Raw genomic sequence first — 25,957 nt, 5'->3', positions numbered from 1 at the left:
ATGTCTCTTTCTTTCTGTCTGTCTCTCTCTGTCACACTATCTGTGTGTTTCTTTCTGTCTGTCTGCCCCTCTCTTTCTCTCTCTCTTTTTCTGTCTTCGTCTTCCTCTCTCTATCTATCCACTACTATTCAAATATGAATTTAAACAGAAAAACAAATACTTAGCGGAGGATACTTAGCGCTATGTAAACAGAAAATATGTAACAAAATAAAATAATAGATAATAAATATTTATTGCCCTGCTCTAACAGAACATATTCGTATTTTAAACTTTTAAATTCTTTAAAAACAATAAAAAACTTAAACATTAATTTTGACAGTTCATAAATTCTCGGCTAAGCAACAGCATAGCAACGCCACTGTCCAATAGAATGCCTGGACAATGTTGCTGGTAGAACGTCGCGTGGGCGTTCCTCTGCCAATAAAACACAGCGCTGAAGATGATTGGCTGAATCCGAGAATCCAAATTCTTCCCCTGCAGTCAATGGGATCTGAGGAAACAGTCCCGCGGGCGAGCACGCGGTGTGGGAGTTCTCCTGTCACCGTACACTGACAGAGCTGGAGGATCAGCTGGGTAAGAAAATAAACAGATTATTAATAAATATAATTAATCTAATACTTAGATCAACTACATATAAAAAACAGTGGTGTATTTTTACAGAATACATTAAGTTTACAGAGTTTACAGTGTAGTACAGCCCCTCTCATTATTATTACCATTTACCTTTAAAACCCACACAGTGAATAACTGGGCTCAATAGATAGCTTTTATTCTCAGTATATGTTTTGAGTTATGCAGGTTATTGTATATTACTATATAAACTTTATAGACTAATTAAAGCCCTCTGATGGAATAGATAACTAGGTGGTGGGTGGATAAATGGATGGTGGATGGATAGATAGGTGGATGTATTGATATGTGCATGGATGGATGGATGGATGGATAAGTGAATGAACTGATCGGTGGGTGGATGGGTGGATAAATGGAGGGGTGGATGGATGGATAGAGATGTGAGTGGATTGATATGTGGATGGATGGATAGGTGGATGAACTGACATTATGGACAAATGGGCAGACACTTAATGTATAGATGGATGGATGGGTAGGTGGACTGATGAATGGATGGATAGGTGAATGGATGGATGGATGGATAGGTGGATAGATGTGTGGGTGGATGAATGACGGAAGGATGGATAGATAGGTGGGTGAGTGGATGGATAGATAAGCAGATGGATAATGGATGGATGGGCAGACAAATGGATGGATAGGTGAATGGATAGATGGATGGATAGGGTGATTGATGGATAGATAGGTGGGTGGATTGATAGGTGGATGGATGGCTGGCGGGATGGATGGATGGATGGATGGACAGACAAATAGATGGATAGGTAAATGGATTGAGGGGGGATAGATAGATAGATAGATAGATAGATAGATAGATAGATAGATAGATAGATAGATAGATAGATAGATAGATAGATAGATAGGTGGGTGGATGGATAAGTGCATGGATAATGGATGGCAAGAGGGATGGATGGATATGTGGATGGATGGATGGATGGAGGTGGGTGGGAAAGGTTAAAATTTAAGAAAATAAATGCACTGATATTTGTATCCATTCTGTAATTCAGGACTAGCCAGCACCTGAAGCCTATCATCAGCCATCAGACAGCTATGAAAATCAAGGAGAAGACCTGCAGGAAAAGGAGGTGATCAGAATCATGATCTAGTAATTATAAAGCTAAACATCAAAACTTAGTTATATATAATACTGACTATGTTGTCTGACTTAAATGATTAGCTAGTTATATTAACTTAAACACTAATAATAGATGTAAAAGTGAAGATGTTCATATCTGATAAAGACTGCTGTTCTATTTCAGAGAGAGCTATGACTGGAACTCAGGCTGGAACAGTAGCCTGAAAGAGATTGGTTATCTGCTACCCATTTCTGGAACAGGCAGCGGCAAGGGTCTTACTAGGGTAACATCACAATTAAAGTGGCAACTAATGATTATTTTTGTTTGATTATTATCACTTCCATGACCTTAAAATGAAATAATCAGCTGAACATGGGATTTAAATAATCTGTGTCTGTGAAAAATATTTCACACTTCTACACAGTGATAAAACAGGAGGACCAGTGAGTTTTTGGCTTTCTCGGTCACATGACATCACGTTCAGTAGCTCCTCCCTTCCACTCGCTGTTGTGTTTACATGCATCTCAATGGAAACGTGCGCCCAAAGTGTGATAACGGTGCGCGGCAGTGGACAAATAGCTATTTTATTAAACGAGAGAAGACAAAATTCAGAGATGTGGATCTGGACAGGACTAAAATTACCGGAGGACCACGGAGTTCAGCAAAAAACAGTAGATAATTCAGCCTGTCATTTTTTTTAGAGGACGTCTGAAAAAAACACATACATGGTCGTTCCGGATGGGAATAAAATCACAGAGTACCCCCCAATTAAAGAGAAAATTACCCCAGAATCCCCTGAGAAACTAATCCCATCCAGATAGGGCTTAATACTTGCAAAAGGTTAAATGTAACATTTCCAAAGCTAAAAACTGAAACAATGACACAAACAACATTGCAGCGATGTTACCAGAACATTTAAACGCTAAAGCATTAAATAAAACGCTCAAAGAACACCTAGAATATTTGACAGATTGAACATTCTAAGAACATTTATTGTAATATCCAGAAAACATTCTACTAACCAGACATTGTTAGCCGAGCTGCTGTTTTTAGACCCTTTTTTGTGGACATTTTTGGCAGCCCTAGTCCCAATATTTTTTATTATTTAAAATGTCTTAGTAATACATGATCTGTTATGTGCATATTTTAATGTGGGAAATGTTTATTTTATTATTTCTGTCACACAGAAAGAGACATTGATTCACATGCTGCAGTACTTTGGATTTCTTCAAAGTCAAATTCAGATATTACAGAGCAGCCTCCCTGCCCACTGCCTGCCAGACGTCACTGAAAGAGGTGCAGTTAATTTGTATGGTGAAAAAATAAATAAATCAAGATTTTGTAACCCCCTTGTCAGGATTGACTATATAGCTCTGGCAAAAATTAAGAGACCATTTCAGTTTCTGAATCAGTTTCTCTGATTTTGCTATTTATAGGTATATGTTTGATTAAAATGAACATTGTGTTTTTATTTTATAAACTACAGACAACATTTCTCCCAAATTCCAAATAAAGATATTGTCATTTAGAGCATTTACAGTATTTGCAAAAAATGAGAAATGACTAAAATAACAAAAAAGATGCAGAGCTTTCAGACCTCAAATAATGCAAAGAAAACAAGTTCATATTTATAAAGTTTTAAGAGTTCAGAAATCAATATTTGGTGGAATAACTCTGGTTTTTAATCACAGTTTTCATGCATCTTGGCATAATGTTCTCCTCCACCAGTCTTACACACTGCTTTTGGATAACTTTATGCCTTTACTCCTGATGCAAAAAATCAAGTAGTTCAGTTTGGTTTGATGGCTTGTGATCATCCATCTTCCTCTTGATTATATTACAGAGGTTTTCAATTAGGAAAAATGAAAGAAACTCATCATTTTTAAGTGCTCTCTTATTTTTTACAGAGCTGTATATGTATATGTGTATATGGGTGTGTTTTTGTGTGTGTGTGTTCTGTATGTATGTTACTTATAGAAGAGTCTGAGTCAGAGAGTGAAGACACCCCTAACTCAGAGCCCAGCACACCTCCACACTTACTGAAGGCGAAGCGCAAATATAACTTCACTCGCTCACGCAAGAAACCCACATCAAACCAAGGTCAGCCATACACACAGAGAAAAGCAAACTCAGCATCTGAGCAGATGTTGATTAAAACCTTCAATATGTTTTGTGATGTAAACCTTTCAGAACCCTGTGATGACAGAGATCCAAGCCGTCGTCAAGATGATCTCGATAGAAATTTCACAGTTAGCAAGAACCAAGAGAATCCCCCCACATGCAGAGCTGAGAAAAGCTTGTGTTTTATTGAGGACAGCAACAGCAACACACAGATAGATTCTTCTGATTCCACCTACAGTCTCAAAACACTACCGCCAACAGCTTCCTCCTCCAGAACAGGTAAAGTTATGGTTTTGGTACAGATGGGTTGGTATTTTTTATCTAAAGTATCTAAAGCTTTAGTCATAAGACTTATTTTACAGCATTTAACTGATGCTCTTATCCAGAGCAACTTGGGCCAATGTAGTGTTAGGAGTCTTGCCCAGTGCTCAGGGGGAAAAAGGGTACTTTTTAGTGAACGTGGAACACTTCATTATAAAAAAAAAAACTTTTCATTGATTTGGGCCAGAACGGCTAGTTTATCTGGTGACCAGTCGGCTAAAGATGCTAAGTAGTTTGGTGCTGTATGAGACATATTACTGCACAACAAAATGATTTCACGCTTAGAGAGCAAACTGTACGATTTTACTTGATGTGTATGTTCAGGGCATTCTGTTTTCACTCGTTTTTAATCGCATTTCAAAAGGGCCTCAGGACAATCTTAATATTAATAATATATTTAAAAAACGAAGTTTCAAAAGGGCACTTTGGTTGATAAAGGGCAGAGTTGGTGGTGCTTTAGCACTACCTGATGTCTATGTCTGCACGTCTCTGCCAAGGACTCCTATCACTGTAGTTAAGCATAGTCACCCAGACCAGGAATTGAACCCCAGTCTCCCACACAATGTGTTAGCTCACTGGTAGGGAGTGGTGTTATCCAGTGTGCTACAAAAACCATCACATTATTATCTCTCAATTGCCTGAGCATCCAGGTTTATTCAAGTAGGCCATATTAAACACTTTTTTATTTAAAAACTTCAAATTACCTAAAAATATGGTCCTGCCAAACCTTAACCTTTACCTGATGAGATGCAACTGCACTTGAGGATACTTTTCGGATTGACTGACCTTCATTTCATAAAATATATTTCTTTCTTTACTTAGTTGAGTAGTTGTTGCTTCTCATAATCTGGATTAGAACATTACTCAAATATTCACTATTCACTGTATACCTGTAACTCTAACTTTTCACTACTTTACTTTAACTGATGCTCTCAAACACTTTATTAAGAGTCAAGAAATTTAAGTAATTAATTAACTCTTGATGAGTTCAGCACAGCTGTTAACTGAAAGCCTGAATCGAGGTGACTCTACCTCATAAAGCTGACTGAGAAAATCCAGCAGAGATGTTCAAAACAAGAGGTGCTACTTTGAAGAATCTAAAATATAAAACATATCCTGGTTTGTTTAACACTTTTTATGACTGCTAAATAATTCCATATTTTTTCCTCATCGTTTGGATGACTTTAGAAGAAATCTACAACGCCAAAAATGTTAAAATCGTGAATCAACTGAATACAAAGTAAAATGAAAAATGAAGTAAAAGAGGATTTTGGGCCAATTTGATCTGTATATCTGGTGGATATTCCATGGAAAAAATCTTAGTATCAAAAAGGCTTAGCAGGATGCATTTTGTTTCACATGACATTGTTCATCCTGTTCATCCTGCAGAAAAAAGTCACCAGTCAAGTTATTCTGATTCCTATGTACAAATTTAAGCAACAAAATAAGGTATTTTTGCTTGATTTCATTCTTACTTCACTCATGTTCAGACTTGTGATTATAGCCAGGGCCGCCGCTCTGCATACGCAGACAACGCAGCCAGCGTTAGGCCTCAACCATTTTGCAGTTGCAGGGAGCCAAATTGACTGAGAATGAAATGTGTTGAAATTATGACATTATTAAATTTAAAACCCAATGTGAATTATTTATGATACGCTCATCTTTTTTGTCTTTAAACATTGCATGGGGCACCTACTCTACTACTTAAAAGCGGCACGTTATTATTTTTGTGCATAATATAATGCCCCCACCCCTATTGCCTGAAATGGCACGGCTCGGTTTGCTCTGTTGGTTGTTGCCAGATGTGACATTTTCCAGTCAAATAAATAATCAAAAAATGCATGGAGGCGCTAAATCTTGCGCATGTTTAACCATTTTTAAAGTGTATGTGGCCATTCTATACAAAAACTTGTCCAGTGCAATATATAGCTCCCTGACCAGTTATGCTTAGGGCCTCCAAAACCTTAGCAGCGGCCCTGATTATAGCTAAAAATGGATCACCCCACTGGGAGATTTAAGCGTTTACAACTCAATTTATATATATTTTGTCTACTTTTTGCCAATTTGCAGTATAGTCACTTTGCCACCATGTCTGTGAACAGGAAGCAGTGTGGATCAGGAATCACCTTGTCAAGGACTTGGAAGCTGCTGCTCCGTCTGTGAGGAGAGGACAGGAAGTGAGGATGGGAGCCTGGGAAGCAAGGATCTTGATACTCCACCTTCAGGGTAGCCTGTGTAATTTATTTACACCTGAATAAATTATATATTCACCGGAAGGGCAGAAATTCAGAGGCAGGATTTGCTACACAAAGAGAAAAATGTTTAATAATCGGTCCCTCCTTCCCTCAGTACGTATGAAATCTGAGCAGATGGTCAGAGGCGACTCTTCAAGGACATTTGAGTCATCTTTTAAAGCAACACCACCACAATATTACACATCTATTCGTTTTCCTGCTGGTGGTGGAGATAATCACCAGCCAAGTAGTAGCTACTGATGCATTGCAAAAAAAAATGAATATCACTGAAAAGTTACTTTATTTCAGTGATTCAGTTTGAAACGTGAAACAACAAATTTCTCCTTTGGTGAGAGAGAGGCTTTGTTGAGCAAGTTATTTCAAGCAAACCTGGTTTTGCAGACACATGACACACATCAAGTTGAGGAGTTACGTAACCCCCAGGTTAAGAATACCTGGTCCAGTATCTGTGAAATAATCATTGCCTCAGTTCTGTATTTATTATTTTTACCCTAAGCATTAGCTCTTTAGCCATTCAGAGGTGAGTATTATCAACCTGTATCCTATTGTACGCCCGGCTAGCACTGCTGGAGCAGCATTAGCATTAGCCGCTAACCACGCCAGCTAGTTCAAAGGGGAGTATATCGGACTGTAGTCTGCGCATTTACAGTGTTAAAACACAACTACGTGAGACGAACCGCTAGCTCATATCACCCTGGCTTACCGGAACACTCGGGTTCCTCAGTGTATCGCTGTTGGGCGGCCTTAGCTGCTAACCGCTAATGTTAATGCTCCAGCCTGTAAATAAACAGATGCGCTTTACTCACCCAAATAAACAGTTTTCAGGAGGGAGATCTGTGTAGATTAACAGATTATCAGCGCTTGTTTTACTTTAAAAGAAAGTATTTTTATTACAGTTAATTAACTTAGCTACCCCCCCACCACCACTACCACCCAGTGGTGAGATCTGCTGAATCAGAAGTTCCTTTTGGTGTCTCTTAAACTCTAGTTCACCTTATGTATGAAAATAAACCAAAAGATAGACATTCATTTGCTAATCTCGGCTAGCACTGCTGGAGCAGCATTAGCATTAGCCGTTAACCACGCTAGCTAGTTTAAAGGGGAGTATATTGGACTGTAGTCTGCGCATTTTCTGTGTTAAAACACGGCTACCTAGTATGAACTGCTATCTTATATCAACCTGGCTTACAGGAATACTCAGGTTCCTCAGTGTATCACGGTTGGGGGGCCTTAGCTGCTAACGGCTAGCAGTTAACCGCTAATGTTAACGCTCCAGCCTTAGTGCTGGTGAAATTTGGGAATCTAAGCTTACTGTAAATAAACGGAAGCGCTTTACCCTTTATAACCCAAACAAACAGTTTTCAGGAGAGAAATCGGTGTGAAATCCCACCACCTAGCGGTGGGACCTGCTGATTTAGAAGTTCTTTTTAGTTTAGTGTCTTTTACAATCCAGTACCTTATGTATGAAATAAACCAGAAAAAAGACATTCATAGATAGTGCACCTTATAATATGGTGTTGCCATACAGTGCAAAAATACAGTACTTTTTTTCTCTGTTTTCAGGTCCTTCATTCTGAAAGACAGGATGTTAATAACCATTCCTAATTTGGGGAACGGAGAGTTGCCCGCTAGCCCCACACTCCCACAGATGCCTGTGCTGCCACTTTTCTCACGGCTGGGAACAGGGGAGGGTCTAAACCTCAGCCCCTCTCTGCTCACATCTCCAGCTCGAGGCCTCAGTCACCCACTGCTGCCCACCAGAAACCAGGAGCTACAGAGTGAGATATAGCAGCTGTGCAGTCTTAGTTCATATTACCAGGCTAAAGTGACTTAATTAAATGATATTATGTGCCTTAAAGCTCCACTAGGTAGTATTGAGATTTTGTGCTCGTGGGCTCCAACTACAGTTGTAGACTGTATTAAATGTTTCAGGCAGATTAGTTTCTCTTTCTCGTTTTCTGGCTTTCACAGAGATATCCGGTCTCTTTCCAGCTTCTGCCAGAGTATCAGTATGTTAGTTTGTACAGAATGAACCAGTAGTTCTTGTAGACCTGTTAGAACTAAAGGTCGGAAAGCAGGTCGCAGTTCTCGCGAGCGTTGGTCGCGGCCGCCTCAGAAAACTTACAGAGTCTGGTTTGAGCTCAGAGCTCCTCCTATTACACCTCAATGCAGCGCTGCAGTGAGTTTCAAGCTGTAATTTTACTTCTTTAAAAAGATAAAAAAAAATCAAAGTGAAACAGTGAGTCTGATTTCGGTGGTCCTAGATAGGATACATATCTGATTTGTGAGCATGTGACATGAAAGTGAACGCTCAAATCAGATTTCATGTGTATTTTTCCTGTCCATATGCTCATGGTGCTTTTTTCAGCAACCAGTTTGAAAACAGACGTAAAAACTATACAAACATAACAAAACTAAAGGTAGAGGACATGAACTGTTTGATTTGTATTCATGATTTGTATTGATTTTAAAATGAAGTTCAGGAAAGAGACAATTTTATGATTTTATTTGTTATATTTTGATATTAACAGATTTACTTTTTCTTATATTTTTTATTACAGTTACAATTATGCTTTTTACTAATGTTCCCTATCAAACATCAAGCTTTTTATGTAATGCTTGAATAATCCTAAATCCTAAAGATTTTGTGGTGTAATAACAGGCAAAAATTGACAAAAAATCCTGGCCTGTTATGAGGTTAATATAAATCATTTAGAAATGTGAACTGCCAAATCAGATCTGAGCAAAAGATCCGAATTGAATATTGAGGCTTGTATTGTAAAAACAGCCTAATTCATACAGCTTTACTTGCATGTATCCAGTATATAAAAGCCACACATAATCAACAGGGAATAAAACAACCTCATATATATAAGATGTAGTATGAAATGTTAATTAAAACATATATTTCACTTTTGCAGCGTTATTTGAAGACGTATGGGTCACTCCTAAACCTACTGTTCTCAAAGCATCCAGTGGTGCAAGCAAACCTCCAGATAATGTGGTGAGTGAGTCTATATACTAAAACAACTGATTAAAGTGTAAATCAGTAGAATTAATCCTTAACTTTGCACTTTTTTAACGCCAGCATTGCCGCCAGTGTGGCAGTAGAGGCTGTGTTTCTTCTCCCTGTGATGAAGATGATATGAGGTTGACCCCGAAGCAATGCATCCCTAAGAAGACAGCAAGCCAAATCTTTGACAAGAAGTTCTACAGCAAGAGCCAGAAAGTGATAAACTCTGGCCTGAAGAAGAAATGTGTGAATGGATTTATTATGTTCTGCCGAATGAACCGTCGAATATATCTCAGGTGGGTTTATTTAATTTAACATCTATACAGCTTAATTTTGTTGGTCTCTTTGCTAGGCCTGTCACAATAATTGCAATATCGATTCATCGTACAATAAATGAACATGACTTCAATAATTTTTTGATAATAATGATATCGTCTATTGTGTTTATTTATATGTTTGTATACATATACACACAGTGTGGACTAAAGTAGGCCAATAAGTAAATAATTCCCAAACTAATTATGTGTATAATTGCTTTTTTTATGATTTTCATTATGTTAGTGGCATTAATAAGTCTTAAAATTACAAAAATATTGTGTATCGCATAATTTCTGGGACAATATATCGTCCACAAAATGTTTTTTATCGTGACAGGCCTGCTTTTTGAAAGTGGTCCAAATACAATTTTCTGACCAAATACAATGTTGTTTATTTAAATCTATTTTTATATAACATCTAGCTGACATCTCTCTGAACAGTTAGCACACATTAATTTCGGTTTCATTCTTGCCAGATTCCTGAAGCCATTAATTTTTTTGAAAAAAAATAAGAGAGCACTTCAGTTTCTGAATCAGTTTCTCTGATTTTGCTATTTATAGGTTTATGTTTGAGTAAAATGAACATTGTTGTTTTATTCTATAAAGTACAGACAACATTTCTCCCAAATTCCAAATAAGAATATTGTCATTTAGAGCATTTATTTGCAGAAAATGAGAAATGGCTGAAATAACAAAAAAGACGCAGAGCTTTCATATCTCAAATAATGCAAAGAAAACAAGTTCATATTCATAAAGTTTTAGTTGAGTTCAGAAATCAATATCTGGTGGAATAACCCTGGTTTTCACAGTTTTCATGCATCTTGGCATCATGTTCTCCTCCACCAGTCTTACACACTGATTTTAGATAACTTTATGCCTTTACTCCTGGTGCAAAGATTGATTCAAGCAGTTCAGTTTGGTGGTTTGATGGCTTGTGATCATCCATATTTCTCTTGATTATATTCCAGAGGTTTTCAATTTGGTAAAATCAAAGAAACTCATCATTTTAAGTGGTCTCTTATTTTTTTTCCAGAGATGTATATTCATTTGAAGCTGCAGTTTGTGGGATGTTTTGGGTGTTTGTAAGAATCACAGATACAGTAAAAACAGATGGAAAACAAACATTTTTCATTTGGTTTTTGAGCAGAACACATCCGGGCACTCCTTCTACTGTGGTTACTAAAGAGCTGGCCAAACTGTGGCACATAATGCCTAAGCAGGAGAGACGCCTGTACTGGTAGGTACAGACTACATTATTATTTTAATCAGAGGTGTCCATTAATTTTTACACAATTATCTTTATTTTCTACTCCTATTTTAAAAATAGTTTTGAAATCAGTACTTTTACACTTTTACTTAGAGAGTAAAAAGCCTGAGTTGATACTTCAACTCCTACAGAAGTATTTTAAACACTAGTATATGATTATCAGATAGTCAGACCCAGGGTTGCACAGGTTCTTAAAAAGTCTTAAATTGTCTTAAATTTAATGTAAATTTGCTGTAGGTATTACATTTTCAGACTGTGTGTTTAATGCTGGTGTGAAAGCACAGTGGCTCACCGTAAACAACTAATCTGGGGGGAGAACTAAGGTTAGCGGTAAGCTAGCTAACATACTTACATTAGCGCCACGTTAGCTAACATTACCGGGGAGAGAACAAAGAAGGTTAGCAAAGAGCTAGCTAACATTAGCAGTGAGCTAGCTAACATACTAACATCAGCAGCAAGTTAGCTATCATTACCGGGGAGAGAACTAAGGAGGTTAGCAAAGAGCTAGCTAACATTAGTGAAGAGCTAGCTTACATACTAACATTAGCGGCAAGTTAGCTATCATTACCGGGGAGAGAACTAAGGTTAGCGTAAAGCTAGCTAACATTTGCGGTGAGCTAGCTAACAAACTAACATTAGCAGCAAGTTAGCTAACATGACCGGGGAGATAACTAAGAAGGTTAGCGGGGAGCTAGCAAACATACAAACATTAGCTTTGAGTTAGCTACATTACCAAGGAGATAACTAAGGCTAGCGGAGAGCTAGCTAACATACTGACGTTAGCTTTGAGTTAGCTTACTTTACCGGGGAGAGAACTAAGGTTAGTACAGAACTAGCTAACATTAGCGGCGAGTTAGCTAACATAATATTAGTGTTGAATTAGCTACTGTATGTTACTGTGAGGAGAGAACTAAGGTTAGCGGAGAGCTAGCTAACATTACTGGAAAGAGATCTAAGGCTAACAGAGAGCTAGCTAAATTATATATGTTATGTTGGCTCTGTTTTGCATCACAATGGAAAAAAAATTTAAAAAACATATTGATAACAAATGGGAAGCATGTAATTTTGATTTTCAATACAATAAATTATTTTCTACCAAAGAAATTATGACTTTATTGTTGGGTCTTAAATTATATTTATTGAGGTCTTAAAAATGACTTAAAAAGCATTAAATTTGACTTTTAAAATGATGCAAGAACCCTGAGACCCTGTGTTAACTCTGTTTTCTTGCTGTTTCAGCCTGAAAGCCAGACGCTACAGTCGGCAGCACAACCGTAACGTGTGCAGTGAGGGCCAGGAGGCAGAAAGGGAAGCGGAGAAGTGTGTCCCGAGTCCCCTGCACTTGTTATTGGCACACAGAGATCTGTATTTTGCCTCCAGGGGAAAGTCCTGAAACAACCTGTACTTTACTCTTACGCCACAGATGTACCACACCCAGTTCTTATGGTATTATCTCTGTTATTATTATATACCATTATTATATAACTATCTTGGGTATTCAGGAAAATATGTAAAATCAAAAGCAATCCTAACCACGGCTGTAGATTCTTTAAATAAACACACTGAAATGTAAAGGCAATAATTATTATAGTGAGTATAGTAAGTATATGGAACCATTTAACATTTTCCAAAAGACTTTATTTTAAGCCATTTTTACTATGATAATTACAAATAATTTATTGCAATTCCGATCTGGATTGAGGTCTTTGCAGGATTGATATTCCACACAGATTTTATTTAGAGATTAAAAGTGTATTGAGACACTATGGGTCAGATTCATGGACAGAAGTTAAGCCTAGTTCTAGACCATATTTACCTTTTAGATGAAAAATTTCCAGCCTAAAAAAGCATAGTTTGTTCAAAAAGTCTGAGCCCACATAGAAAATGTGGATTATTAACAAAATACTAGATACTAGTGCATCTCAAACAATTAGAATATCATTGAAAAGTTACCTTATTTCAGTGATTCAGTTCAAAATATGAAACTCATATATTATATAGATGTATTACACACAGAGTGATCTATTTTAACTTTTATGGAGGTGCAGATTTCATTTTCTAGCAGGATTTGGCACACTGCCCACACTGCCAAAAGTACCAATTGGTCTTATATAATAATCTAATCTTCTGAGACAGATTTTTGAGTTTTTATTGGCTGTAAACCATAATAATGAACAATAATCATCAACAATAAAATAAATAAAGACATAAAATAGATCAATAGAATAGATGTGTGTAAAACATCTATATAATATATGAGTTTCACATTTATTTTGAACTAAATTACTGCAATAAAGTAATTTTTTTAATGAAATTCTAATATTTTTTTTAGATGAGCAAGCATAAACAACAAGATATCTATCAGAAATAAATACTAAATTATTTTATAATAAAACAAATGAACCAACAAATGTGCTAAGTAAAATGGAGAAATATTATTTAAAAATTTAAACATTATTTTATACAGGCTTTTGTACAGAAAGGAGTGTTGCATATAATATATTTCACTGAAGCTCATAGTCGCACAAATGTTCAGGTCAGGGAGCGAGCCTGGCGTCAATAAATGAAAGAAGGAGGGTGATCTTAATACTAATGCATTCAAAATTCTAAACTCTTTTTTATGTTGGAATTCTAGTTTGTAATAAGTTTGAAAACTATGAAAAAATACTAAAAAAAAAAAGAAACGTATTTTAGTAGTTTACAGTTTTTGTATTAGTGGTCTCAGACCATTAAACCTTAGACCTTTAAACCTGTTTGTCTTTAACTTTTCAGACCATTAGGTTGAACTTTTATCTGATAAAAAAAAAAAAAAAAAAAAAAAGTTTTTGTAAGTTATTATTTGGCTAATTATTTTCTGCTTATCAGAACAAAAGCACTGAATATTTATTAATAACAGTAAAACATTTTGTAAGCTTTATTTATTGCATATTTATATACAGCATATTTATTGTATTTTAATACAGAGTATGTTTTAAACATTTATAGCAGAAACTTGTTTCTATTTTATGGTTTGAGGATGTTATTATTGTTATTTTTATTATGGCTTTGATACGTGTAGCAACAGAGTTAACTGACTGAGCTGTGAGATGGATGATTTTCAGTTTGGGTATTGTGTGTGTGTTTTTTTTTTTACTTTATTTAAACTTAATTTCAAGTCATTTGGATGTTGATTTTACATATGGAATCACATATAAGGATGGAAAATAAATGTTTTTTCATATCTCACACATCTGCCTCTATTTTCCTTCGTCCTCTGCTCCGTATGCACTTATGTTGAATGCTCTGCAGATTTTGTAGAGCTGTGCGTTAGCAGACACCGACTCTTCTTTCAGGTGCTGGTTGCTCATGCGAAGCTTCAGGACCTCCGCCAGCAAAGCCACCTTGTCCTTCTTCTCCTGCGGCGGAGAGGAAACACGTATGAATAATGTGTGCAGCTGATCTCGGGGGGGAGGACACAGCACACCTGCGCTCAGAGGTCATGTGTTCGGCATTCATTAGCTGCTAAATGAGTCTCACCTTCAGAAGATCTCTGCTCAACCTCCTCAGCAGCACTTCCAGGTGAGAGAGTTGGTCCGGAAGGCCGGTAAAAACATCACTGCTAAAAAGAAAATGTAAAAAAAAGTTGAGATACGATCAGTGATGGGAATATGGCCATTATGTTTTCAATAAGGAGTAATCTAACTAATTACTCCTAATTACCATTCTGACACCCCGTTACTGCACGTTACTTTAGCGCATACAGACAAAGGCACAAGTCTGTGTGTGTGTGTGTGTGTGTGTGTGTGTTGTGCGTGTGAGTCACAAGGGAGGGGAGGATTATGGCGTAATTTTACTGGCAATAGTCGAGAGCGAAGTTTTTGAATGCAAGAGCCTATTTCATGCAGCGCTCACGGATTTTATTTGCTCACGAGTAAAATATAGGTGTGCTCCAGAGACTGTAAAAAAAAAATAGGGACGCTGTGTCGCCGTTCCCATTCATACAATGAAAATGAAGCCAAAATCTTCTGCCATGTTGGCGATCCTGATACCCGAGTCTGTAGAGCGCAGTAGAGACCAGAGGAGGGAGAAAGACTGTGGAGAGACCGCCTACTCATTTAAATAACCCCGCCCCTGAGGGCTGCCTCGCGGTCACAGGCTGCAGAGCACCTTTTTGAATAGAGCTGAAAAACGTTTTAAAAAAACTAATTCTGTGGGGATATAAAAAAATTGACAATATAAGCAGAGGTTACACTAGCTGTTGCATTTAAATAATGGAGGTAGAATTACAGTATATTAGAAAAAAACGTGATTGAAAGTTGTCTGTTTTGCCATTGAAACCTATGGAGATTACATAGTTTTACATAGTTTTGTGCAACCGAACAGCAGGGGGCGCCCGACCTGTGGTGGCTTCACTTTTGAGAGACGATGCTCTGTCCAGCTATACACAGTCTATGGTGTGCTCTCACCAATTTATATTCACCAAGTATACTTCTTTGGGTATAAAAATATATTTTAATATACTATACTACAATTTTTAGCATGTTACAAATTTACTTAAATTGCTTATTTGACATTTAAATGTGTTATTTAACACTGTATCCTATAATTTACTTATACTATATTTTATATATTTTCCTAATTATAATTATAGAGTATTGAAATACATTTTAACTGTTATATTAATGTAGTACTTAAATATATATTTAAAATAATTTAGCAATATACTAATTTAATTTTCTTTCTAAAAAGTTCCATGATACATTGTACTTTAAGTGAACTACTGTAACAGTTGTTTTTAACACACTTGTACAAAAGTATATTTGGAAATAAGTATTTTAGAAGTATATTGAACTACATTATACTAAAAGTGTACTTCATAGTAGTCTATTTTTTTAAATACACTATATTGTACTTTTTTAAAAGTATGATCAAAGTTTACTTTCAAACCTTTGATAAAAACTTAATATTAATGTACTTTTTTATATATTTTAGGTAAGTACATAAATATCATAAAAGTGTATTTATAGCATACTTAGACATTTCGCAATATGCTTTAAGTACAATTATGTATATATTTCTTAACCAAAAAGAACAGAACGACCCCTCTCACATTTGCCAACAGACATCTTGATGATCTCCAGGACTTTGGGTAAATATTCTTTGGACTGACATGAAAAAAAGTGAAAATAATAAAAAAATAATAATAATAAAAAAAAAATAAAAAAAATAAAAAAAGAGCATCATACTGAATGTAAAACATGGTGGCGGTAGTGTGATGGTCTGGGGCTAAATTGCTGCTTCAGGATCTGGACAACTTCCTGTAACAGATGGAACCAGGAATTCTGCTCTCTACCAAAAAATCCTGTTTGTGACCTTAAGCTTAGGCATACATGGGTTTTGCAGCAAGACAATGACCCAAAGTGCACAAGAAGCTTATTAAAAAACACTTTTTACAACCAGTAGCGTGACCTACATCTCTGGGCGTCGCCATCACTCTACTGATCATGACTTTATCTTAAGATGGCAGCATCTTGTGCACTTTAAAAGTTATTATTGCACCGTTTTAAATGTCAGGGCTCTCTGGATTTTACCAAGGAGGTGTGGAGCAACGTTGAGCTGGATAATGGTGTAAAAAGTAATTTATCTGCAGGGGCAAAATATGCCCCATATCATTTGTTCTAAAGAATGTTTGGGCAAAGGGAATAAATAGACTGGATCTCAGAAAGCTGTGGGAGAGTGGAGGTGGGCTATTAAACAAAGGTTTGTACCAAAATATAAGGTATAATACCGTTTTCTTAGGCATTATTATTATTATTATTATTATTATTATTATTATATTATTTCTCATATTAAAAGAAAGAGATGTACCCACTCTGTGTTTCCGCTGACAGAGGGACTAACATGGCCGCTGTAAGCTGGACTGTGCGGTGCTGTACTTGTTCCCGAGAGCATGTTGTGGGACCCAACAGACAGGATGTTAGTCCTCTTCTGCACTACAAAGATAAATATAGAAATACATTGAATAAACATTATTACTTAATTATGAGTAATTACAAAAAATACTGAATGTAGTTCACTTACTCTCGTAGGCCTCAGCGGTACTGACTAAACTGTCCCAATCAATATCTGGAGCTGTATTCGGCAGAGGCAGGAGTCCATGGTCAAACTCAAGGTCTCTGTCCCATACTGGAGACTCTGTGGACATTGGGTGACATGCTAGGGAAGAATAATTGGTAATTATATACTTTTACTTAACAATTGTATAATTTTAGTGCAAAACAAAAGTAATATATTGTACACTGTATTGCCAGAAGCTGAAAGCTAGAGACATGGGATGTAAACTGTGGTTTTTAATAAGCTTCTTGTGCACTGTTTAAGTTATTAATGCCTCGTTTTAAATGTCAGGGCTCTCTGGATTCTAGCAAGGAGGTGTGGAGCTACTTTGAGCTGAATAACGGTGGAAAAAACGATTTATCGGGGCAAAATAAGTCTTAAAGGCAAAAAGCACAAAATTACTGGATCTCAGAAAGCTGCAGGAGAGCGGAGGTGTGCTATTCAACAAAGGTGAATACACTTTATCATGTTTTACTACAACAAAAGTCCATTTTACACCGGAGTTCTCCTTTAAGTGCAAGACGGGCAAATACTTTTGACAATATAGTGTACTAAAAATGAAGTAATAGGCTAAAAGACATATTTTACTACAGGGCAAAATGTCAAAAATGCTGTCCACAATTATCCCCCTATGTGCTGCAGACGCAGAAGTAAGAGATTAGGCTGAAAACACTGAACTATTCCTTTAACCCTTTGAACCCTAATGACGGAATTTCTGTCCAAAACCACACCTTGTGTTCTCAGCTTAATTACTCAGGAATCCCTTCACACATAAACATAATCCATATATGGTTTGAAAGGGCGGAACTTACTCTTTCTAAAAATAGTGATCATCCCAGTGCGATAAAGCTAAATCTACAAGAAACCCATTGAGAAAAACACCTAAAAAGTGAGATCTCCTTCCTCAACCAATATTATTTACCTTTAGTGCTTCAAACATATTTATATGATGTTTCATATAAACCAAATAATATCAGTAAATAAAGACTCAAAAGTGTCCACAGAACTAGTGTGAAACTACCTGCTTTACTCAAACTAAAGCTAGGTATGGTGTGCGCACTACTTTATATAGTTTTTATTTTACTTGCACATTTTTACTAAGTAGTTATTTTGCACTGAACATTTTTATTTATTAAGACTAAAAAGTTTTCTTTGTGTGTCCTGATCCTCAAAATACTGAAAGGCACGGGCTGCCCTGAGTGTCAGGTTTTTAGTATCTACATGTATCCTAGAGGTGTGATTATTGATTATCAAGAAAAATTAATCCGCCTGATGCTGTTTCTCCATGTATTTTATCAAAGTAATAATTAATAAACCATGTAATGAACTTATAATCATCAATACTCTTATGCTTTCAACTCATAAACTATCTAGTCTAACCATTTTTAAAAAGATATCTTAGGTGTGAATATATTTTTCAAAGTCTATACATTCAAAAACAGGCACTTGGTAAAATTTTGACCAAAACATGATCAGTTCCAGGAAAATATAACAATTCTGCTTCCTTTTACTTTTTAAATGATGATATTTTTGAGCAGCCGTATGTCTTCTGGAGTAAAAGAGATCAGGGCATGTGTCTGTCTGATATAATTACTGTGTTATAAGACCTGAAAGAGGAACTGGGCTCATCTGACCAGAACAGAAGGAATAAAACAGCATTTTCAGATCAGATCAGATCTCTGCTCAGCAGCTTGTACCTGTGGGACTAGACTGCAGAGAGAGGTGGCTGGGCCTGGAGAGAGGGCGTCTGCTGAGGACAGGGCTTGGTGAAGAGGAGTCCTGCATCAGCTCACTGAAAGTGCTGCTTGTTGGTGTCTGCTGTAGTGAGGGCTGGTGGAAAACAGATAAATTAGCAGTGTAACAATAGTAACAAGAGCAAAACAAAGTGACACCACGCTGCAGCATGACTAATCCCCCTTTGGCCATCTTTGTCCTCACTTTTTTACAATTGATTTGGGCCCTCATTGTTTCTCCTAAGCTGTGTCAAACATAAATCACTCACCGAGTCACGCTGAGATTTATCCAATATATCATCCATCACAATGAGTTTCTTCAGGTCCTCCACTATCGTGGTCTTGCGAACGGGCCGTGGGGAGCATGTCGGTCGAAGTGTGGCCGTCATACGGGGCTGACCAAACACATTTTTCGAGCTCTTGTCCATCTGACTGAAAACAGATACAAATCTAATCACATAAAGCACTTCAGGAGGTAGTCTGAGATGCATTCAAAACAGCTAAAACAACTACAATGCTTGCCATCAGCTGCCAGAGCCCTGAGAGAGCACAATTAGCCTTGCTCTCTCTGGGTGGGTACTAGTAGATGGCACTCTTTCCCCTCATCACTCCAAAGGGTGATGTGGATCAGCACAAGGCTGCGACTGTGAGCTGATGTATGGAAACCGAGTCGCTGCACTTTCCTCCAAATGTTAGCGCTGTGATGCTACTCAGCAATGCTGCATCAGCAGCAGTTCAAAAAGAGGCGGAGTCTGACTTCACATGTATCGGAGGAGGCATGTGCTAGTCTTCACCCTCCTGGTGTGTTGTGGCATCACTAGTGATAGGGGGAGTCCTAATGAGTGAGTTGGGTAATTGGGGAGAAAATAATTAGAAATAAAATTATAAAAAAAACCAACATACAAATCTGATCATTTAAACCACTTCAGGAGGTGGTCTGAGACACAATTACAAAAAAAAAAACAAATATAAATCTGATCACTCAAACCACTTCAGGAGATGGTTTGAGACACATTTAAAACAGATACAAATCCAGTCACTCAAATCACTTCAGCAGATGGTCTGAGACTCTTTTAAAATAGATACAAATCCAATCAATTAAATCACTTCAGGAGATGGTCTAAAAAATGTGTCTTAGACCACCTCCTGAAGTGATTTGAGTGATTGGATTTCTGTCTGTTTTAAAAGCACCTTGGGAGCTTTTACACTTGCATTTTTATTTATGTGGCTTTGCTTTATCCAGATTTAATCCTGATAGTCAAGATGCATGAAGTAACCAGGTGTTAATTGGGTTAATTGGGTTAATTGGGCATCACAGATGCCTGTGATGACCAACATCATACTAGAAGTGTTGGCCAACTCTGCCTGCTCTCTCTCGGACTCCGGCTACTGATGGCAAACAGCATGAGTCAGGATTTAAAACCAGCTGTAATTTACAATTCTAAAAATGTGAAAATTGACAAAAACTATCTTTCTGCAAGTTAAAAAAAAAAGATGCTAGCACATACCTCATACTGCTGGACAAGTTGTTTCCAACATCACTGGAACCATTTCTTCCTTTAAAGTTGGCGTGTGGTGGACTGGACTGGAGATAGGCTTCGCTTTCCTCAGTATTATGGGAGCTTTTGCCATTGAACACGCTTAGCTTACAGAAACTCGACGACTGTAATCTCAGGTGGATGTTAGACTCGCTTATTGAAGAGGCTCTTCGTGGAAACCTGTAGCTGTGGTTGATGTCATCGTAGGATTCCTGAGCATGCTTTGGCACCCTGAGGGATCTTCTGATTGGCGTGGGGTGAAATTGGTTGAAATTGGATTGGGGTTGACCATAGTAATTCCAGGGAGATTCCTCTTTCCTGGAATCATCAGTACTGGGAATGTTCAGTGCAGTCTGGGGCTGGTGCTGACTGGGGAGGTACTGGTTCTGGATGTTCTGTTCCCTGTTATGCTGAAGCTGTTGCTGCTGTTGAGGCAGGTGGTTTAAATCTGGTGATATTTGAGAAACGGTCGCTCGCATCAACCGAGGCTTTTCCACCCGTGAAGTCTTGAATCCTTGTGGTTTGCAGCTGAGATCACTAGCAAAGCAATAAATACACAAAATCCACAGACATGTACACAGTGCTGACATGTACAGACACATGAGAACAGAGCAGAAGCATATGCATCCTAGACATACTGAAAAACCCATGATCTGCACAGCGTTTTAAGCCATTCTACCAATGCCTACTCAGATAAGGCCTGATCTTTTCTCCCTGGCTCCCTGCAGTGATCCAGTGATCTTATCTACAGTGTCTGGCAGCAGAGCAGTCCTCCACTCCACTCTCAGTGACGAGGCCTTTATCTGAGTCATATCTGAGATTTGGGTGTGGGAGTGGACTGGAGTATAGGGGGTGGTAAAGACAGTAGTGTCCCACTTTCCTAGAATTCAACCCACCCCCTCCTCGTGGGAAACAGGCACTAGGAAGCACTGTTCTCTAGTTATGCTAGCAGCATAGCAAGAGAGGAGGCCTTTGTAAAGATGCATTTAATATTACAGTAAAACAATACAATCATTTAAACAAGCTGTAAACCAAATACTAGCAACACATAGACGGTGCTATTATATATTATATTAACACTTAAATAAAGAGCCTGATCAAATGCAGAGCAGCTATCTATTAACTGGGTGGTGTGCATAGCACAAATTATGTGTGTATTTAATTAAGACTTGAACTCCCTAAAAAGGGTGTAAAAACAATAGTTATGGGGAGGAGGGTCCAGGGGTTATAGCTCTGGAAAAAATAAGAGACCACTTATTGATAAAAAATGATGTTTCTTTGATTTTTAAGTTTCTTTGATAAGTTTCTTTAATTTCCCTGTGTTTTAAAGAAATGGCTATAAGTGATGGAAAAAGACAGTTTAAAATACAAAAAAAATGCGAGACCACTTAATTCATTTTACTAAATTGAAAACCTCTTTAATATAACCAAGAGGAAGATTGATGATCACAATCATCAAATCAAACCAAGCTGAACTGCTTAAATCTTAAAAGTTATCCAAAAGCAGCATGTAAGACTGGTGGAGGAAGCCAAGATTCATAAAAAAAACTGATTAATCTTCAAAAAATGTTAAAATGGTCATAAAATGCTTATGCTTATGTTTACATTCTTGTTTTTCTATTCATTTATTTATTTTTCACATCCTGGAGTTTTAAATGAATGGCTAAAAGTGATGGAAAAAGACAATTTAAAATACAAAACAAATGTGCAAAAAATAATAATAATATAATCAAGAGGAAGATGGATGATCACAAGCCATCAAACCAAGCTGAACTGCTTAAATCTTAAAGTTATCAAAAAGCAGTGTGTAAGACTGGTGGAGGAGAACATGCATAGATTCATAAAAACTGTGATTAATCTTCTAAAAATGTAAAAAAAAAAAGGTTATAATATGCTTATGTTTACATTCTTGTTTTTTTTTAAACAATTAAAACATTTAATTTACTTATTTTTTACATCCCTGTTATTAAATTAATGCCTATAGGTGATAAAAAAAAGCCAATTTAAAAGACAAATTACTATTTGGCTCCTTAAAATGGTCATACTTGCAAAAATATCATCAAATCAACAAAAATCACCCTTTATTTGTTTGTTTTTGAGGAAAAATGCAAAACTACTTAATACTGTATGAGTAATAGTTCCTGTATATCTCACCTCTTACTGAGAACAGCAGTCCTGGTGTGCGGAAGAGGCAGAGTGTAGGAATTGAACTCCTTCGTGTTTTTATTTGGGGTTGTGTTTGTTGGGGATGAAGCAGGTTCACAGTGTTTAGATCGGGGGATTTTGGGACTGTAGAAGCCGGGCTGTGCCAGGGGGTGTGGTCTAGAGGACGGAGGGATACACCCATAACTCTCTCTGTCTCTGGGGCTCCGGTCCTGCAACCCTTTACCCTTGCAGTGAAGGTCATGGCTGTAGGGGGAGAACGCACTGGGCTCTGATGCAGTGCAGAAATAGCCAGGACGCAGAAAGTGTGCCTGAAAGACAGAGATGATGAATAGGAGAGGCAACACTGGGACTGGCAGTGCTGAGATCATTCACAATATCTTACGCAGTTTTATATATAAATATATTAAAAAATGGAATGGCACCCGTGAGAATATGTCTCAGGAATGATGCAGTAAACTAAAAATGCAAACTCACTCTTGGCAGGCTGGTGTAGAACTCCCCGTCCTGATCCTGCTGACCCTCCCTTTTCCCCGCACTCTTACACTGGAGCACTGTACGAGGGGCTGTCACCATGTGCCAGTCTCCATCTGAAATAAAGGTTCTTACACTGACTTACAGCATTCACTGTGCAAGGCAGAAATACAGCTTTTGAGGAGGATTCAAAAATGCACAATGAAGCTTAAGAAAGAGAGCTTGTACGTATCAGTTATTAGGTTAAGTGTGCATTAAAATGATCCTTTAAGCTACAGTAGTAATATATATTTACTTTAAGAGCTATATTTACTGCTCTTTCATTTTTTTTGCACCCTGAATACAGAGTTTAATTAAAACGAGTATGCATTGTTCATATAAAGCCATACCACTAGAGGTGCTGCGAAGCACCGTGTAGAACAGCACTGCAAAAAGAAACAGATACAATCACTAGCTGATGCTAGCATGACAATCTAATACACTGGAGTAATGATAGCTCAGTTTTGTGGAGTTAAACGCTCGTCTCGCCTCGAATCTTTTCTGAGTGAATAACTGCTGAATTCAGACATGCACAAAAAAGCTTAACAAGGGGAGCTTTTTTATGTATCAGGGATGTCCTAATCTGGACATAGTAATTAAGTTTAGTGTGCATTAAAATTATCCTCCACACTACAGTATTAATATATTTAAAAAGGGCTATAGTTTCTGCTCTTGAAGGTTTTTTGCACCTTTTATCCAGAGTTTTAGGAAGTTTCAGAACTTGAGCTAAATAAATGATTCTATACCCAGGAACTTTTCTTTGAGCGTTGGATTGATTTCCGTTCGAATTCCATTCAGCTCTTTTCTGAGTGATTAATTGCTATTTGCTGTTGTTTTTCTATTTTACTCAGATAAAAACACACATACAGTGAGGAACAGCAGCAGGAGCTCCTCAGATAAAGTGCTGTTCTCTGGCTAGAGCTAGCTAGGGAGCTGTATCTGCTTCTTTGGTGGTGCTGTTCTACACAGCGCTCCGCAGCACCTATAATGGTACGGCGGTGTGTGAAAAATGCATCCCGGTTTTAATTTTCCCTTCTCAATATCGGACAAACTGGTATGCTACCCTGCACTAGGCATAGATTAAAGGACCAGTCTTTTTTTTTTTTTGTCCTTGAAAGCAGTAGTATTCCTGTCCTATCCAAGTCATCTCACAGCATGAATAAGGGGTTAAAATAACTGGATAAGCACATCCTGAGTGTAAATATTATCTGCACATTACCTGCAGTGTTTAACTTGGTGAACTCCATTTCCCTGTTTGACCACCACTCTACATTGTTGTCCGTCTGGTGTTGGAAGGGGAGATACTGAGAATGACCGTACATCCTGATGAGATAATACAGAGAGATAACTGTGGACTGATGAGATAATACAGAGAGATAACTGTGGAGTGATGAGATATTTTCCCCTCTTAGGATTGATTAGAGTCAGCAAAATGTAACTTTAGAGCTGCAGGTAAATCTTACAAAGACTTGATGGACAGACAATATGACTGACAGACTGACTGAGACAGTGAAACAAACAGACAGAAAGGTAGATAGATAAATAGGTAGACAGACAGACAGATAGGTAGATAGACAAACAGTTATATAGACAGACAGATAGACAGACAAAGATACATACCCACAATTATAGACAGAGAGACAAATACATTACAGTTAGACAGACAGACAGGTATATAGACAGACATAGATAGCCAAAATTATAAACATAAATGGATTCCTTAATTTACTGACAGACAGACAGACAGATAGATAGATAGATAGATAGATAGATAGATAGATAGATAGATAGATAGATAGATAGATAGATAGATAGATAGATAGATAGATAGATAGATAGATAGATAGATAGATAGATAGATAGATAGATAGATAAACAGAAAGACAGATACACAGACAGGCAGATAGGCAGACATTCAGACAGACAGTCAGATACCCAAAACTATAGACAAATAGGCAAATATACAAACAGACAGACAGACAGACCGACAGATACCCAAAATTATAGACAGACAAATACATAGATAGACAGACAGACAGACAGACAGACACCCAAAATTATAAACATATAGACAAATACATAGACAGACAGACAAATACACAGACAGGTGGATGGACAGACTGATATATTGACTGATAAACAGCCAGGCAGCTAAATAAAATAAATAGACAGACAGACAGAGAGACACAGAAACTGATTGATTAATTTACTGATAGACAGACAGACAGGCAGGACTGGTCAACAAAAATCAGTCATGAACCCAAAATCCTTATCTTTTAAAAGTGACGCCTTATTCATCAGACAGCAGATCAATACACTGTATCATTAGCATTTACTACACTTTTACACATATTAACTATTATTAACAAAACCCCAATAAAAGTTAAATTCTCAGCACAAAACATTCTCTATACAGTGCTCTGAACTTTAGTTCATAGAAAATACATTAGGGGTAGAGGCCTGTATGTATATATATATATTTAATAATGCAGATGCTGCACTACATATACATGTAGTATCAAGTAATGCTGGCCTCTGAAGTTTCCTCTGACTCCTGACTGATATCCAGTAATCTCTCAGATTAGATCCTTAGATTATAAGATTATACATTCCATTAATGTCATTAATTCTCTTAATTCACTTTTACAAAACTTTCAGTTCTTCATTAACATAATCCCAATAAACAGCTCAGAGAGAAGATAGACTCACTTACACGCAGCAGAGCGGCGGCGTCTCAGAGACGAGATCTTAATGAGTTTCAGCTCAGGGATCTGGTGGGTCCTCAGAGGAGACGTCTGGAGAAAAGAGCTGGCACAGGGTGCTCCACTTCATCCCAGCCAGGCCAACCAGGCGCAGAAGAAGAAGAGCTGTGTGGGCTCGGTCGTTACGGCTCGGAACAGAGAGCTGGATTGTTTTGTTCGGT

General features: G+C 37.4%; 2 protein-coding genes across 3 annotated transcripts; one reads left to right on the top strand and one right to left on the bottom strand.

Moving 5' to 3' along the window:
* Positions 1-278: 278 nt before the first annotated feature.
* Positions 279-14,221, top strand: LOC103041463 (uncharacterized). Its single transcript, XM_022675952.2, has 12 exons — positions 279-573; positions 1,632-1,709; positions 1,884-1,983; positions 2,888-2,996; positions 3,678-3,800; positions 3,891-4,100; positions 6,245-6,368; positions 7,961-8,175; positions 9,319-9,401; positions 9,486-9,706; positions 10,875-10,964; positions 12,234-14,221. The coding sequence occupies exons 2-12, from the start codon at positions 1,675-1,677 to the stop codon at positions 12,385-12,387; spliced, it is 1,464 nt and encodes a 487-aa protein (XP_022531673.2). The 5' UTR covers positions 279-573; positions 1,632-1,674; the 3' UTR covers positions 12,388-14,221.
* Positions 13,798-25,957, bottom strand: LOC103040947 (signal-induced proliferation-associated 1-like protein 1). Of its 2 annotated transcripts, none has more exons than XM_022675951.2 (11): positions 25,748-25,957; positions 24,254-24,357; positions 22,999-23,111; positions 22,513-22,832; positions 20,329-20,895; positions 19,090-19,252; positions 18,785-18,917; positions 17,055-17,189; positions 16,846-16,966; positions 14,511-14,589; positions 13,798-14,389 (listed from the first exon to the last, which is right to left on the bottom strand). In XM_022675951.2, the coding sequence occupies exons 2-11, from the start codon at positions 24,354-24,356 to the stop codon at positions 14,231-14,233; spliced, it is 1,893 nt and encodes a 630-aa protein (XP_022531672.2). In that variant the 5' UTR covers position 24,357; positions 25,748-25,957; the 3' UTR covers positions 13,798-14,230. The 2 variants fall into 2 exon arrangements, with proteins under 2 accessions (XP_022531672.2, XP_022531671.2); XM_022675950.2 differs by having other exon boundaries at positions 14,511-14,592; positions 25,748-25,955.

This window comes from Astyanax mexicanus, chromosome 17 (assembly GCF_023375975.1).
Source record: "Astyanax mexicanus isolate ESR-SI-001 chromosome 17, AstMex3_surface, whole genome shotgun sequence".
NCBI lineage: Eukaryota > Metazoa > Chordata > Actinopteri > Characiformes > Acestrorhamphidae > Astyanax > Astyanax mexicanus.
This window is presented reverse-complemented; position numbering and strand designations above follow the sequence as displayed.

Excerpts from the sequence above, each read along its gene's own strand:
- LOC103040947 (XM_022675950.2), bottom strand. The coding sequence starts at position 24,356 with ATGTACGGTCATTCTCAGTATCTCCCCTTCCAACACCAGACGGACAAC. Across the intron at positions 18,918-19,089 it reads ATAAATCTCAGCGTGACTCG|CCCTCACTACAGCAGACACC; the intron begins GTGAGTGATTTA and ends GTTTTCCACCAG. Across the intron at positions 14,593-16,845 it reads TCTGTCAGCGGAAACACAGA|CAGTGATGTTTTTACCGGCC; the intron begins GTGGGTACATCT and ends TTTTCTTTTTAG.
- LOC103041463 (XM_022675952.2), top strand. The coding sequence starts at position 1,675 with ATGAAAATCAAGGAGAAGACCTGCAGGAAAAGGAG. Across the intron at positions 2,997-3,677 it reads GCCAGACGTCACTGAAAGAG|AAGAGTCTGAGTCAGAGAGT; the intron begins GTGCAGTTAATT and ends TGTTACTTATAG. Across the intron at positions 6,369-7,960 it reads CTTGATACTCCACCTTCAGG|GTCCTTCATTCTGAAAGACA; the intron begins GTAGCCTGTGTA and ends CTCTGTTTTCAG.